Source organism: Labrus mixtus, chromosome 4 (assembly GCF_963584025.1).
Source record: "Labrus mixtus chromosome 4, fLabMix1.1, whole genome shotgun sequence".
In the NCBI taxonomy this organism is placed as follows: Eukaryota; Metazoa; Chordata; class Actinopteri; order Labriformes; family Labridae; genus Labrus; species Labrus mixtus.
Window position 1 is genome coordinate 8,758,983 of NC_083615.1, and position 17,430 is coordinate 8,776,412.

General features: G+C 40.9%; 1 protein-coding gene across 2 annotated transcripts in view; it reads left to right on the top strand.

The window, feature by feature from the left end:
• reln (reelin) overlaps positions 1-17,430 on the top strand; it is a 94,086-nt gene that overhangs the window by 43,171 nt on the left and 33,485 nt on the right. For both annotated transcript variants that reach the window (XM_061035672.1, XM_061035673.1), the window contains exons 4-8: positions 7,404-7,474; positions 14,948-14,980; positions 15,117-15,195; positions 15,335-15,431; positions 17,147-17,198. In XM_061035672.1, the coding sequence (XP_060891655.1) occupies positions 7,404-7,474; positions 14,948-14,980; positions 15,117-15,195; positions 15,335-15,431; positions 17,147-17,198 (332 nt within the window). The remainder of the gene's footprint in view (positions 1-7,403; positions 7,475-14,947; positions 14,981-15,116; positions 15,196-15,334; positions 15,432-17,146; positions 17,199-17,430) is intronic.

The following is a 17,430-nucleotide window of genomic DNA, read 5'->3' on the forward strand; positions in this document are numbered from 1 at the left end:
TATGGTATGGTGAGATGTGGTATGGTATGGTATGGTGAGATGTGGTATGATATGATATGATGTGATATGATATGGTATGGTATGGTATGGTATGGTATGGTATGGTGAGATGTGGTATGATATGGTAGTTAAGTCCACTGTTGAGGACAACCACCTGGTGTGGCTGTTTTCCCAGAGAGAGCAGAGCACTCAGACTCTTGTCTCCATGTGCTTTAAAACTGTATATTGGAAAAGTCGTAATGCAGTTTGTTGTTGTTTGACCAATATATGATAAAATAATTAGATCACATAAACAAAAGACGTGACCATTCATCACAAATTGATATATAATACTCACATATTCTGAATTAGCTTATTGTAATATTCTGTGCATACTACAGTAGAGGAGGGAAAAATATTGATACCCGGGATATCTAGCTGCCAATTATTGATATTCTAAGGGAGAAAAAATTGGCACTCTAAAAAGATTTCCCTGCCAGTTTGACTCACTGCATCCCCACTTCACGTGTCTTCATGTTGGCACTGATGACATGAATGAGGGTGATGAGAACAGAAGTTAATCGGCCACAAAAGAACATGACAGCAGAATGAAAGAAGAAGAAGACAAGGCCGTGGGATACTGTCAGACAGCTGTTAAAAGAAGTTAAAGGAAGAAGTGTGATAAGAGGTGAAACTGACACCAAATTTCATAGAATAAAACATAAATCCTGCTCTTTACCTTCTTAGGGTCATTTTATATTCTTACAATGTATTAACTATCACAAAGTCATGATATTATCCTTATTGTTGGTCATGTATCATATTGTGAGTTACCCTGCATTGTCTACTCTTCAGTTTGTTTATAATTAAAATGTATAAAATCTCATTCACAGGGCTCATTGGATTAACTCATTGGACTATCTAAAATGTGCAGCGATATGAACCCTCATTGTTTGAGCTGTAATCAGTCCCCTGAAAATCACACTCGCTTGTTTCGGTGTTGCCTCATCAGTAGCTGTGTTTTGGAAAATGCATTTTTAATAATATTTCAGGAATAAGTGGTACCAAGCTAGATTCTCACCTCTTTATTGAATCTTTTGGAGTTTCCTCTCCAGGTTTACAACTGACCAAAGCCAATAAGGATCCAATAGCCTTTGTCAGTTTGTTGGCAAGACGATTGATTTTGCTCGAATGGAATTCCCCTGCCCCCCTTCTGCAAATTAGATTCACTTTGTATTAAGTTGTGTAGAGTTGGAGAAAAATAGACACACTCAGGATCTCCAAAGAGATTCAATGCTATTTGGCCCCACTTCTCTTCCTATGTTAGGCAGCTACAATTCCAAGTGACAAGTGGACAGTAGACCAGGAATATCCTCTCTCAGTTTTTTTTTACTTTTCCTGCTTGAATTAATGAATTTAGGGCGTGCTGCTAAAAATCCATAGCCCACAGATTGCTGGTAAGATCAGACAGGCCAAAGAAATCTCTATATATGTATAAATGTGAATAATTATAAATATCTATATTATTGCAAAAGCTTCAGATGCATGCAGTTTATCAAATTTTTAACACATGGCAAATCAAGCTTGGATTTAAAATCTGTTTTCATTTGAATATAAACATGTGTCCTTAGGCTCATCTAGCCTGATGCCTCTAAAATACAGGATGATCCACAGCTTGTTTTATTAAGCAGAGGGCAAAGGTCATAGTTAAGACACCAGGCCGACCTTTATAGCACCTGTTTTATTGTGGTAATAGTCTTCTCTATTGATTATTTATTATTCAAGTCAATATTTCTGTCTTTTTTAGCATAAAATCACTGGTGAATGAGGTCCCCTCATGACTTAAGCTCCATACTAGCCTTTGGCTGTGCTAATGATTCACCATGGACATTAGGCTGTTTAAAATGAATGATTGGCTCTAGGTTATCGCCTTTTGGCAGTGGAGATGGAGAAATACGGGGTAGAAATGTGAGGCATGGCAGAGCCCATAAATCCTGTCCACTTTTTTTCTCCACAAACCGACCAGAGCGACAAATCTGACATAGTCCGACCATATAATTCCAATTTTCATATATCACAAATTCACATAGAAGACAGCAACTCTTATATCTCTGGTATTCATGTGTTTAACCTTTCTGAAACTTTTAAATGTGCCATATTTTCAGAATTTAACACTAAATCATTGATCATCCATTCCAGGGATCCTAAACAGATCAAACCGGGACTCCTGTTGCTGTCAAAGGTCTCTGCGTCCATGGTTTTGTCCTATTTCCCAAGTGACGCTCCATGACCCCTGCAAATACATACATACACCTGTGTACACAGAGACACACATGCACACACATGTGCATAGATAGATGCATTTTTCACCTCAGTGCTCTGATCAATACTGCCACAAATTGTCCGCATCCCATCAGTGCTTCACAGACATCACACACTCTCATCAGGAGGTCACCATCCAACCTGCAGGGATGCTGACCTCCTTAGCAATTTTAGATGAAATAGAACGCAGAGATTGAAAACAAATAAAGCATGACTTTAAATGCAGCAATTGGAACCACACTTGAGGGATACAGGGTCAGCTCCTCATCCTGATGTATTTGGGGGGAATTATTGGTCTCTATTCATCGTTTTTTTTTTTTTCTTTGCTCTGTTGTGAGCATATTTTCCCACTTTGACCCATGAAGAAAAAGACAGGGGAAAAAAAGAGGCTTTTTAAAGTGAGATTTTCTCAGTTATCCTTTTAAAAAACAGCTCCTTAAAAGACAGAATCAGCAACAGAGCAACAGCATTCTACACACAGCTCTCTTTTTCTGCCTCACTTATTTACTCTTACTGTTGTAATTTTCCTAATCCAATTAAATTATTACTCGCTAGATGTCAAGGTCAATTGTTCTTCTCCTGGCTGTAGACTGAGCACTAGCTGCGCTACTTCTGGCTGTATTTGGAGCCGTTACTCTGCATGACCCTGTGCTAACAAGCAGGTAATTTGCCGAACAACTCCCAAATCCCTCCTCTGCGGAGCTTCATTAAATTTACATGTTCTCTAAGAGCCTCTTTCAATTAATTAATTTAGAGGCAGAAGGAGTTGGAGGGGAGTAATGTGATTCAAAATAGCTAGTCACACCTTCTGAAGCGCTGATGGCCACGGAACATATCAAAAAGCTTGACTTTATAAAGAGCTCTTGATCTGTGAGGATTTTCTTGAGACAACTGGTGCTTTGAATTCTTTCTCCCAGTTTTCCCTCCCTCTCTCATTGTCCTGTTTTCACTTCTCATCTTACTCTCCTTCCATTTTTGTATTCTTTGTCCCTGATTGTGGTGCCACAACCACAGCTGGTCCTCAACATGGAAGATAAATCAACCAATTATGGTGTATTATTTTAAGGGCCAGGTCCAAATGCACCAAATCAGTGCTGCTGACTGGAACTGCACCCCACCGAAACTCCTCATATTAATCATGATTACCAACAGGCCAAGTAAGATGGGAGAGAAAATGAGCTTTTAATTGGGATTTGAAAAGAGCGGGATGGGAGCGTTGTGTAACGAGGGAAGAAAACCGCTGCAACGTCTATGTTCTCCACTCAAATGTGTAAAGTTTGTGAAAGGAGAGGAAATCATTGTCTAACATCTGTTACAGAAGTTTGTTTGTGTGATCAGAATCAGTGTGTATTCCTATCTTTGAGAAAGCAGGGGCTTTATTTACCTCATGTAATGTATGGCTTTTGACTAAATCAGCTGCTAGGCCTCCACTGCATTTTGTGTGTGTGCGTTGGTGTGTGTGTGTGTGTGTGTGTGTGTGTGTGTGTGTGTGTGTGTGTGTGTGTGTGTGTGTGTGTGGTTAGCAGGGAGCTGTCAAGCCGGCTCCTGGGGGATACTTTTGGCCGACAGCAACATGTAATCTAACATGGAAGACATGCTTGGTAATTACCCACTCCAGGCCCTTTTGGGAGCTCTTTGAGTGACAGCCTGTCCATCTGCATACATGTTAAAGCTCAGATGTGGCTTTGTGTGTGTGTGTCGTTATAAGTGTGTTGACTGGATCTCTGCCCTTACCCGCATGCCTCGCTATTTGACAGCAGATTGTAGACTTTGAAAGACAAGGCCATCTAACCCCCATCTATATTTCCCTCTGACCGAATCCCAACCCCCCTCATCTCTCTTCCTCTGTCCACTTATCCATATCTGACTCTAAATCCACTTCTTCATCTTCCTTAATCCCTCTCTCTTTCCCATTTCTCAGATTTGCTTCTCCAGACTAATGAGAGAGAGGAGCATGACAGGTAGTTTCACAAGATGAACGATCCCTCGTTTGAATCAGAGGAGGGTAGAGAGGGGCGAAAAAACACCAACATGTTAAGGCTCTTAATTGCTTTTTTCCCCCCCCAAAGAAAGTCAAATTAACATTTAGATGTTCAGTTAATGTTTTTGGTGTACCTGTTCTGTGTGTGTGAGAGTGTGTGTGTGCGTGTGTGTGTGTGTGTGTGTGTGTGGGGGGGGGGGGGGGGGGGGGGCTCCCAGAACATAGACGGTAATGAGAGACACACGCTGAGGAGCTGCTGGAGTGTGACAGCAGGACAGACGCCGGCGTCGCGCTGTGCCGATCACACACTACCCAGCTCAGACTAAATGCCCTCTCCTGGCTACTGTTTTAATGACATACATGCTATTAAGTCACACACCTCTCAAAAACCTCTGAAACACACACACACACACACACACACACACACACACACACACACACACACACACACACACACTTTCAAGGGGGAAAAAAATCCCCATTCCCATGACTTATTCTTCTACTGTCATAGTCTGCAAGATGCATTTGTATTTATCCGAAGGAAAAACAACATTGTGGGAAAAATACAAGTGCTTTGAAAAAATATCAAAGACTAATTAGCTATTGAGAATTTTTACATTGTTGTACTGCTATCTTAACTCAAGCAAAATATTTGAATAATTCAGCCCCTGCTGTCACTTTTGCGTTACATTTTCTCCCACCCGGCCTTGTAAGGGTTACTGTCACAGATGTGTGTGAGGTCAAAGGTGGACTTTGAAGGAGCCCGCTGTCCCGCTGCACTCAACAGAATCTGTTTAGTGAACTTGAGAACTCTGTTTAGTTAATATTTAAGAGCCTTGTTCCTACATCCCCACCCACTGTTTGTTACTACCATCTTTTATTCATGAATACCAAGCTCAAATTAGTTTTTACCCGATTCTGAAATATGAGTGTAATTAAATATGTTTTTTCCCCAGCTCTGCAAAGGCACAAGAGATCTTTACTAATTGATGAGAGGTCTATTTATTATTGATGAACTGAGATGAACAAGTAAATGCATTGGCACCCATAAAAAGGCCTGAGTCTGCAACGTGGAACAGGGTGGGGTAGAGTTTTGGAGGTGCCGTGCAAAATCCACCAGGGACTGTAGAGAGGGAAAGGGGAATGAAGGAGAAAGTCTGCAAAGTGGATGTTGGACTCACTGACTTGGGCTCCAACCCCTATTATGTACACCCCATGAAGTCCACCTTCTTTAAATCCTATTTCCTCTGCTTTTTTAGTCTGTGATGAAATGTACAGCTGATTGTATACAGAACTGCTGTCTGGTTTGCTTTCATAGACTTTAACCTACAGTGAATTAGAGCTCACACTAAGGTTACTCAGAGCTCTTCTTTATTGGTTTGACTTAGACAATAGGCATGTGTTTAGTTTTGTGAGACCCTGAACACTCATACAACAATCTGAAAAGTTGTAATTTTGTCCTCACATGGCAGAGACAAGAGGCCTCATGGATTCACAAAAACATCTTGAGGAGACTCACTCACTGTGTGTAGCTGGTAAACATAGTTCTGTGTCAGTGTGTGTGTGTTTGTTTTATTGTGAGGTTGCCTGGATTTACAAGTCACAGTTGATGTTCATTCTAGCCAAATTTCCATTACAACTCTGTCTCTTACCGTCCTAGATTTCCTGATCTAGAAGAAGAACATAAAACAGTCTGAAGAAATGCGTCACAGCTGTGAAATTTATCCTCTTAATGTTTTTGACCTCTGCTTACTACAATTATTTTCCCGCTGTGTATTATAGGAGTCAATGGTGTGTAACACAGACTGATTGCTGTAATTCAGCGTTTACTTGTCATCTCAGAATGAAGTGTTGGGTCCCCTTGCATACAGCTTTTGTTCATGTTGCCACTGCACATCCAATTCGCTGCTGCTACCACTGACTAAAACGAGCTACAAAGGGTTCTAAAACTGACAGTCTTTCCAATAACTCATTTCAAGGACTTTTGAAAATTGCAATCTCTTTCCCATGTGTCCATCTCAGTTCCCCCTCTACCTGAGGTATGGGCTTTTAATGTTTGTATTTTAGTCATAGTTTAATCACATTATAACACTGCTGCTTCGTTATGAGCAGTAGTAATAGTAGTAATGATATTGTTGTTATATTATTATTGTGAGTGATGACAGTTCAACACCTGAAAAGAGGCTTTGTCAGTATGCATCTATAAATGTATATCTTCACAGATGTTACTCTGTTATTGTAGATGAGAGTGGTTCTCCCTTGCACATGTCTGCTGCATAGTAAAGAATGTCTCAGTGTCCGTGTAAAAGATCCCACTGCACTCTGAGCCGTTTCACCTGTTAGCTCTTTAAAGAAGTCTCCATTTTCAAATGAATAATGCATTTTCTGGCCACCGGAAGGAAATTTATATTACATTCTGTCCATATAGCACTCAACATGCAGTGTACAGTTGAGGCAAGTATGAGTGCAGTCGTGCAGGGAGCAGATGCGACTGTTTTTATCCCAAAAGCCAAGCCAGGGAGAGAAGTTGCAAATGAGCCATGGCAAGAAACCTGTATGCATGGCATCTACTTTGTATTTTACATATGAAGCAATGTTCATTGCATGTCTCTCTGTTAAATGATGAATAAAATACAGAACAATACAAATCAGAAGATATTTGATATTTGTTCAGTGTGAGCACATGAGGGTTATATTTTCAATAATGTGCTAAGTAAATATCTAATAAAGTACTTGACATTTGTTTTTTTTGTTAGATAAGTCATATGAACAAGATTGTCAACTCTTCTTTGTGCTATTTTTTGTTAACTTAGCTTACTTCTGCTCATTTTTACATTACTGTCATTCACATTCATGTCAACTTTACTCTATCCCAAATGTTTAAATGCACGGTAGCTTTAAATAAGACATTTAATCTCAAAGTTACCTCATAGTAAACGTTGTCCTTTATGTAGGAAAGAGTTTTTGGTTTCGTGGGAAATGACGCCATCTGTGCAGGATTGATCTCCATATATTAAGGACAGACGTGTTAACTTTCTCCTCAGTGCGGCCGTTTGCTCTTTTTCTAATGCTCTTTTTCTCCTTCTCTTCCTCTCCTGATTTCTCTCATCGTTTCTCTCAGAGCCACAGCAACACATCGTGGACAGATCCTTTTCAAGGATGCTCTGGCCCAACAGCTGTGTGAGCAGGGAGGTGAGTAGCAGCAGCAGCAGGGACGACACACGTATTACCCTGAAATATCCACATGAGAAAATGTGCATATATGTTGAAGCACACATGTGCCGTGAAATATATACATACATACATACCGTACCAACTTCTCCTTTCTCATTACTGTCCATCACCTGCACACATTGTCACAATGCACATGACACAGTATGGTTGATATGCTGCTTCTTTATGACAGCAGCCTCCATCCTGACTCTCTTTCTGCCTAATGAAGCAGCCAGAGTCTTGAGATTTTTGGATGTCCTATATTGCCGGCTTAATTTCAGCTTATGCTAAACTCAGCTTTTTTTTTTTTCTCCATCTCTCTCTCTCTCTCTCTCTCTGCTGGAGATTTACACTTTATGGCCGACATTTCTTACATCCACTTTCTGTGACAGCGTTAAGTAGCTATTGACAGACAGTGCAGCCCCCCCCCCCCCCCCCCCCCCTGCATGCTGAGTGTGTATAATTGCTTGTTTACAGGAAAGAAGCCTCCTCCTCACTTGAGAACTCCTCCCTGTTGATCAAATTTGACTTTAAAGCTTAAAGCAGAGAAGTAGACTACATTAACTGCCGCTAACTGTTTCTCAGTAACAGATTCTTTATTTTTATTTTTTTAAACTCTGCTGAGAGTCCCAGAAGACTTTTCTTTTCAGGCCAGCCCCTCAGCAGGCCAGTACATCAGTCGCACTACGGATGTATTAGCACATGCCAGGAAGAGAGTTCTCAACTTCATGGCTTCACGCCACTTGGAAAAGACGAGCCACAGAGCCCTCAGTCTGGCCTGCAAGGTTGACAGAGAGAGAACGACAAGGCATTTCTCCTTCGTCTCCTTGCCTTGAGAGCTTGTCCTCTTACCACCACTGACACACTGCCCCAGTCTTCTCCCTCTGCAAATCTTTCCTATCTGCAGCCAACAACAGTCGCTAAGTTATTTTGTGCCAAAGCCCTGCGGTATCGCACTACCAGACATCCACTCACAACAGACAAGCTGTAAAGCAGAGATTCAGACCTTACAAGGCCTTGGAGGAGGCAAAATGTGAATGGCAGCAGACACAGAACTAGCAGTGAGGTAATGTAAAAAGTGGGATTTTCAGAAAACAGGAGTGGTATACTAAATGAACAATAGCTGAGAGATGTAGAGCCTTAAATGACTTGTGTTAGTAATGGTAGTTTTCTAATTGGTAAGGGAGAGTTTGAAAGAAAAAAGGAGGAAGATGGCAGGATGAATCGAGAAAGTTGAAGGTTATACGTTGCAGTTGATCTGAGTGTTTGGTAAAGGTAACGGGGTGATTAAACGTAATTTACAAAAAAAAAAGAGAGAAAGAGAAGATGGCCGACCTTGTTTCAGGCTAAGTCCTTTAATTGCCATTAACGCAAAGTGACTGTTGCTGAACTATGCCAGGATATCTGAATTACAAATGAGAACTGAACATGCCGTGAGCAACAGAAGGCGAAAGGCGACAAGAGAATGGAGGACACTCACACACAAATGATCCATTTGCTCTCTTGTAAATTTTCCAAACAGACACAAGCATAATTATTTCTCCTCTCAACTAATTAAACTCAATTTAGTCAGGTCTTTCTTCCTTCTTTTTACCCTAAACATTTAACTTCAAAATGACTGTCCAGATTTAAACATTACTTTAAAAAGAGCTCTTTACATAAAGATTACATTTGAGAACGTTTAGGCCATAATAAAATAACACTAGGGTTCATCACTTTTAACTATGTGAGGTTAAAAAACACATAATGTATAAGGTTTATTGCCTTAGTTCCCTCTGCAATGTCAGACTTACCAGCAGGTGAGAAAGAGGCCTGTAGACTTTTACCTTCCTGCAAGATCAAACAGGCTACTGTCCCAAATTCAGCTGCAGAGTGGCAAAGAGAGTGCAGGGTGCTCTGAGCAAAGTTACTTCAAATCTAGGCATTAGCATTCAAAGTAGAATAAAAGATACAGGGCTGGCTCAAGCCACTTTAGAAGTTCATATGCTTAAGACTCAAGCTTTGAAGAGCTGGAGAAATGAAAGCTATCTAAAGTAGGGTTATGATCCATGGAGGAGAGCGAGGGAAGCAGGGGAAAAAAAAGAAAGGAAGGGATGGAGGAAGAGAAACGGAGGGCAGGCTGCTCAAATACTGTAAGAAGGCAATCGGAGGTGATCAGCCAGGAGAAAGACTTTTAGAGCAGACGGGCAGATTAGCCAGGGAGATTGAAAAAGAAGGTAAAAAAAACTGAGTGTGAATTAAAGTCGGCATGATAAAAAGATGGGAACTCTAATGTAAATAAGAGATTAAAGGATAAAGAAAAGAAGGAGGGGGAGATAAGCCTCTAACTCACAGCTGAACATCTGACATCTAGCACTTTTGCTTTTCAGTAACAAAAAGCTTCCCCTCCAAGTTCAGGCAGGGAGGTGTTTGTCTTCAAGTTTTTCTCTCTAAATTAAGCTGAAACCCTTTTGAAGCACAAGAAAGGGCTGGAAGTGTGTGCACGTGTGTGGGAACATGTGTGTTAATTAATCTGTCTAGCAGTTTCTGGCGAATGCCTGGTCCCAGACAATGTGCTCAAACAGTTGTTTCTGCTGTGCCAGCATGCTGCTTCAGTCCGCTCCTTCATTCAACTTCCAATTCATCTCTCTAATGTCCCTTTCAGTTGGCTTCGATCAAAAGCACATTACTTTATTCAACCATCAGCACAGAACAAACAATCAAAGTTTTGTTCTTGTGTGTTAAATAAAGAAACTTATGGAACAGAAGTCTGACAAAATCTTGCTGCAACCCAATTAAATACACAATGCAAGAGTATTGCAGTAGGTGGGACCAAACAGCACACTGCCAAATAGTTTTTACCACCTATTTAGAGATGCTTATAAGCAGGACGATTGCAAAATGCTAATTCCCACCAAAGCTTTGAATCACTGCACGTGTATAAACATGGGGCGGCACAGATTTTTAATCGCTACTAAAGATTATAGATGTTTAAAATGTGTGCTCTGCCCAATTAAACTCTATGTGGTAGTCTATTGGACATATATTTAAAAAAAGGTACACTATCCTTTTCTAATCTTGTGAGGAGATATTTCATGTTCATGTTTTTAAATATTTATCTTTGGCCTTTATAAGCCTTTAATACAGAGAAAGGACAATGGATAAAGTCAGAAATCAGGGCGAGAGAGAGAGAGGGAATGACATTCAGAAAAAGAGCTACTAGTCAAATTCAAACCAGAGCCACCTGCTTTCTAGTTATTTTTCTAACATTCACTTTTTACATACTTTTGCTTGAATATGGATATTGTGGAACAGTGGATATATTTACGGGGCTGCTGCTTCTGTTTGGCCGATTGTTAGAGGCTGGTGAGGGCCAAAAATGACATTCCCTGTCCAGCACGGGCAGTGGATGAGTAGTAGGATATACGCTTTTGAAATAAACAATAAAAAAAAGTGATTATAATTTTTGGCCAAAACCATGAAGCCCTGTATGAACGTACATGCAGCAGGATGAAACAGAAGAACGCTCCCGATCCTACTAAGCGACTATAAAATGACTCATTAAGCCCAGAAAAAAATCCAAGTCAGTGAATGTTGAGAGGTGATTTTGGCTTGGTAAAAGATGCCTTTTTCTCCAATGGGTGGAGTGGTTGTGGATGTTGCGGCAGGCCGTCCATCAGCTCTATCTCTTGACAACAGGGCCAGCAGTTCCTGCTTTCTGCACAGCGTCGCCAGGTCCTCTCATTTCCAGTGAGGGGATAAATCAGCTCTTTATGGGCCTGGTCGAGTGCGCTGCACCCCAGATGGATTATTAGAGGGACATATAACTCAAAGAGGCCACTGCTCCCTGAGGGACGCCTGATCACAGTGCATCAGAGGAGGGACAGGTGGCCTCCACTTTTCCACCTCCTTGCCACCCTCCTAGCCAGCATTCAGCCAGCATGCCTGGCTGAAAGCTGGCTCGCCTGCAACTCCTCATCGCTCACCAGCAAGAAAAAACCTTGAGATCTCACTATGAATGTTTCCCTCTAGCATCCTGATAATCCCCACTAAATCGTTCTTCCAACGCTTTCCCCCCTTTTCTCTTTCTAATCTTCTTTTGTGGTTTTCTGCATAATTAATTTTCCTATTTTGTTTTTTCCTTGGAATTACCTGACGTAGAGCAAGGAGAGAGTTAGTGGAAGAAAAGGCTTTGGGTTTTTTTCAAATCTGTAACACACTGACATCAAATGTTTGCCAAAGAGATGCACACAAAAAAGCCTAAAAAAAACATGCAAAATAAGCCCATCCACATGTTTTCAAATACTTCTCTTTACTACTTCTCACCATGTCACTAAAATGGTCTTTTCTTTTACCTTACATTCCACCTTCACTAAGAAACACAGGTAGAAGAGATAACTCAGAAATTGGATAATCATGGCGAGTTTTGCTTTTGATGGTATTCTCTCCACTCACCTGTGATTATTGTAATGATGCCTGTTGAAACCCACACAAAGGCCCTGTTTGTCAATGGACAGAGCAAAGTGGCTGCATTCTGACCTTGGAAAACCATTTCTGTCTGGTAATTGCAGAAGCAAAAAACAATAGCATGCTGCATCCTGGTGAGTCAGTAATTGCAACCACAAGTCAGTTGGTGGCGATGCAACTTCAAACGGGGTTCACGTCTTTCAGGATGTGAGTCAGACAGGGAAAGGAGCAAATGAGAGGAGAACAAGGGAAATTGGAAGGGGTGGGTGCCGTTTACAGGGTGGAGAGTGAAGAGGAGAGAGAGAAGATTAGAGCGAGAAGATGTTGAGAAGGGGGAGAAGATTAAACATGACTTGTGCCCTGCGCTCTTTGTGCTAAAATGTCTGAGTCTGCCAAAGCTTACGTTCATTTAGTCCCCCCTCGGATCACTCCAACCCTGCTCATCAGCACACGTTTGATTTCAGTCCTGATGGGGTTTACTGAGACTTACTTCTTTTTGTTGTTGCTCCTGTTTATGTCCGTGCGTATGTGTGCACACCAGCAAAAATGCACAGAGGGCTGGTCAGCTGTCTGCATGCACTTTTGGGTCTCTGTGTGTGTGTGTGTGTGTGCATGCATGTCCCCCCTGCATGCTTGCGAGAATATAAGCCCTGGCCAGGGAGATACAGGCATTAGCAGAGATGAGCCGCAAATAGAGGAGGCAGTAATTGAAGTCTTTAAGAAAGTGAGAGGGGATTATTCGAAGTGAAATGAGCGCCACTGTCTGCTCCCGATGAGCTGAGGGTGAGGCAGAGAGAGCCGGAATGGGTGCGGATGGATGGATGGGCGGAGGCAAGAGATAGTGAATGAAAGCAAGTGAGAGGGACAGCAGGAGAGCTTGATGAAGCATGGAGAAAGAAAACTGTAAATGAGGCCTTCTTGGAAGCTTGAAGGGATTATCCGCCCCCCCCCCCCCCCCCCCCCCCCCAAAAAAAAAAAAAAAATCTTTTGGCCTTTCTCCAGCCAAGTGGCCTCCCTAGAAAGACTGAGAGCGATTTAAAGGGGTCTGTTTAAGAGAGAGAGGGGAGAAGACCGAAGAGAGCAGAATATCAACCAAGCATTTATTACTGTGTGTCAGCTTGAGAGGGTGGATTACCAGGAATTGGGTTTTAGTACATGGTCTTTTAAGGATGAATATGTAAGACACACATGCTCACGCAAACCAAGAAATCAGCTAGATATTTCATTTTTTATTAGCGTAATTCAGAATGTTAATAGGGAACAAGAAACATGAGAGAGCTACACATGCTGGGATTGATAGCTTTTCTAAACATGTTTTAAATCAGTAGACATTGAAGGATTAGAGGGCAAGGAAGGAAGAGAGCAAGAGAGACGCAGAGGAAGGAAGACGGCCCTTTGATCTGCCTTTAATGGGCTCCATCGTCGAGCTCCAGCTATGGTGCTGAGCGTCGGGGCCCACCAGAGCAGTCGCAGCCATTGAACCATCCAGCTCTGTCACACAGGCCACTAAGACTCCAACTTCTACAGTCAGCATGAAACTTTACCACCGCTCTGTGAAAAGTAAATCCATTTCCAAGTGCCCAGAATATCGGTCCAATGGGAAGAAATGAGGCCAGCGAACAAAAGTGAAGCTTTAGCTCAAAGTTAAGACATTTGCACAGCCATTACGATAGTGAGAAATCTATATTTTATAATCGCTCCTCACTTGGTTTAGGTTCTGTTGTTTATGAGGGGTTTGAGGTGGGATTTCTTAAATATAAACCCCTCTCTTTGAGGAAGTTGTTGTACCGCTGTATGCTTCAAAAGAAAGTCTTAAGTAACTTGAAATTAAACTTTGGAATAAGTCCTCACTGTGTTATCTTAGTATGTTTTATCAGGTAGGCAGGCTCATCCTGGATGGAGAATACAGTGGTAGATTATACTTCTCCTCTGTGTGGAGTATGGCTGTCTTTATAAAGACTCAGAGCAGAATACAGAAGCTCAGAGGGATTGAAGAATGACAGTGAGATTAAAGGTTAAAGCCACTGTGCCACTCAACATTGAATGATCATGGAAAGTTAAACTAAATTCTACAGTATAGGTTGCAGCATAAACTCTGAAAAATGTCCCAACATTTGAAAACAAAGATGTGCAAATTGATATGATTTTCTTCCTGGCTATATCCTTGATATACAGCGTGGAAGTGCTCAAGTTTAATAATCACCTGCTACTCTCTTTTGTAGAGCAAGTTAGAGTAAGTTAATGACATCCACCGGCCTGCATGATTTGTGACACCTTTCTTGTGTCTTCAATGTTCAGTGCCCCCCTTACAAGTAATCTATTAGAAATGTTTCAATGATTCATTTGGTTTTCATCCATCTTTATAGGCCAAGTGCCTATCTGCAACTTTATGTCATTTAGCTAAAGTTTAAGTTCTGCAATGTGTTCTCAGTGATTAAGTTCGAGCCAGTGTGTTTTTTTTTAAACAATGTTTGATTCATTAAGTCCTAACACTCACTAGCCCTCTATTCACCTCCCCTCTCTTCTCCGAGTTATGTTTCCCCTGGGAGAGATTGATGGTTGAGTGTGTTAGCAAGGCAGTGGCCACAGATTACAGCACACAATCGCCTCTGGGGAGGATGGCGGTTAATTGGCATTGAACCGTTAATCACGGCCGCACGGCCTTTCATTACTGAAAGGAATTAACATCAGCAGCCTAGAGACTGCAGCCATGGCCTGCCAGGACACCAAGAAAGTTTGTCTCACTCCGAGAAGACTTAAGAATGGGCCCGTTTAAGTGCACTCACTGACTTTTACACTCTTTATTTATGCAATTAAAAAAGCAAAACTTTGCAGATATGAAAAGTCTCTGATGTCTGTACATTAACTTTTAGTATTGTATTAACACAAATGTTCTTTCAAACTGCCCCTGAACAATGCCTAAAAGTTAAGCTCAGGATTGGCATCAGACAGGTACGATACAGGATGTCACCACTGTGTAACTAACACTATTTTGTTTCCTATTAGCTCCAACAGAGTCCCCGTTGAGGCCTAGTCTTGGTGAGTCAGCACTCACTACTTGCCTTTGTTTCTTTTCCTTTGATATAATAATTACATAGGTAATTACATCATGAAAAGACATAATATCACACAGGTTGTGTTTAACTGTGAGCATATGGTGTATATGTTTGTTTAGTGGAGCTCCATGGGAAACATGCTGTGCTGCGTGACGACTTTGACTCCAACCTCCAAGGAGAGCTGGACCCGAGCATCTGGTAGGTGAAAAGGTTACAACTGCTCTTGTAGTTTAAGGGTGTGGTGGCTGAATTTTAATCTTCTGTGCTCTCCAATAAAAAACGATTTGCTTTTGTTCGAACTCTCTTTTCCTCTTTTCCTCATCTCCTCTCTGTGCAGGTCTGAGTGCAGTAACTGTGAGGTGGGAGAGCAGTGTGGTGTGCTGATGCATGGCAGAGCGGTCACATTCTGTGAGCCTTTTGGAGAGCGAGCGCTGGTAAGTGCCATGTTCAACCACACTGTGACCACTGTACACACTGTGAGCACTGTACATTTTATGGCCCATTGACCATACATTCAAACCAACTACTGTGGAGCCACAACCACAACTTGAGTAAGTGCACACTGGCTGTAACCACTGCAAAACAAGATGATTAAACTTATGTTTTGCTAAATTAACTACAAAAAAGTTGTTTCTTATTTTTAGCAATAAGTTGCCTGTTGGAAATCAATTAAGGAATAAAAAAATACCTTTGGCATCAAAACAAAAAACACATTCTGCAAATTCACTATTATTTGTCAAGTTCAAAGTGAGAGTAAAATAGAAAAAAAGAAATCCAAAGCAATGATGCGCACCTACTCAGAAAAAGCTAGATGAGACACAGATGTTTTGTCTGCATGCGTGGGGCTCGGCTTGACTAAACAAAAACAATTGAATACAAACTTAGAGCCAATATCTTTAGTTATTTTAATATATTCCCCATTTTTGGGTTTAAGCAAAAAGAATGCTGAATCTGTTCCAGTCATATTGAGTGCAAATAAAGGACTCATTCAGTGCAGTTTATTAAACTTCAAATAAAACTGTATTTGTCTGAGGCACAGGATGAAGTAGACTGATACACACAATAAAAAAGACAACAAATATTTACCATACATACTTTATGAAGAACATAAAGCGAAGTGGTTTGTTCATCTTATATATTATCAATCTTATCAAACTTACTCTGATAATGTATAACTTAAAATAAAAACATCATTAAGATGATCCTGCTGGTCAGAGATTGACATCAGACAGATCTGTTGGATAACTATGTGTCTCTTGATCTGTTTGTTCCATTTTGTTAACAGATTATAAACATCTGTATAACTTGTACAGTTAAGTCTTCTTACATCTTACATCTTTTTCCACTTTACTGAAAACATAACTGGAGCTGTTTTAGCTCAAACTAACCTCTCAGACCACTGCAGGTCAGCTGTTGAGAATGGTATGGATAATGTCTGTTTTGAAAGAAAAATGAAAAACATATGGACCACAAATGACTGACATACCATGAACATTATACAATAATGCACAGTAGCATAAGGACAGTACGAAACAATCATTGTGAAACACACACATATTCCAGCACACACTCATAATGGTTCATCAGAAATGAATACATGTATGCCTTCATTCTATCTCTACAAAGTTGATTTCAGACTGTTTACTCTGTTGAAAGGATTAAAGCAGTCAGCAGCAAGAGAAGTGTTTAGAATCACATTTTTCTGTGTGCTTCTCTGATAAGCATTTGCTTTGTCTCTCAGTCCTCCAAATGTCTGGTGCAGCTGCCTGGCAGCTCTTCTGTCAAGTGCAACAAGCGTACACATCCAGAAACATAGAAGAGAGGGTTGCCAATGCTACAAAGTGAACAAATACTCAAGTATACACAGCCATAATAATTTAGTTTTCCTAAGTCTGTCTGTCTCTGTCACTTATACATACACAAACCTGCACATAAATACAATACACACAAGGTTGTCTCACTCTTGCAGTGATTAAAAATGTCCTCAAAATGGTTCAAAACACTTGATAGATGTGGTCACATGCTCAACATTCTGGTCTTAACCTAGCATAAAATAACTTTTCTTTGTGTAACAAATGATATAAAAAAGATCTCAAACTGGGTTAACTATCAATATTATTTCAAACTTTGCTTTGTGTTTCTTTCCCAGACAACTGTACCTCTCAACACCAGCACTGCTTCAGTCCTGCAGTTTGCCCTGGGTGAGTTTAAAATCCCCACATGCTTTGCAGACAATGCCTACATATTTTGTGTAACAGGCTAATGTATAAGACCCTCTGTTTGAATATCCATTGTGCAGTAGATTCCATTGTCATCCTCAGGAAATAGGCCTGTTACATGTCAGTAATTCAACTGCTACACACTGTATATGTGTGTTTCTTCCTCGATCTCTTTGCTCTGCCTCTCCTATCACAGTAATGAATGATTTACACT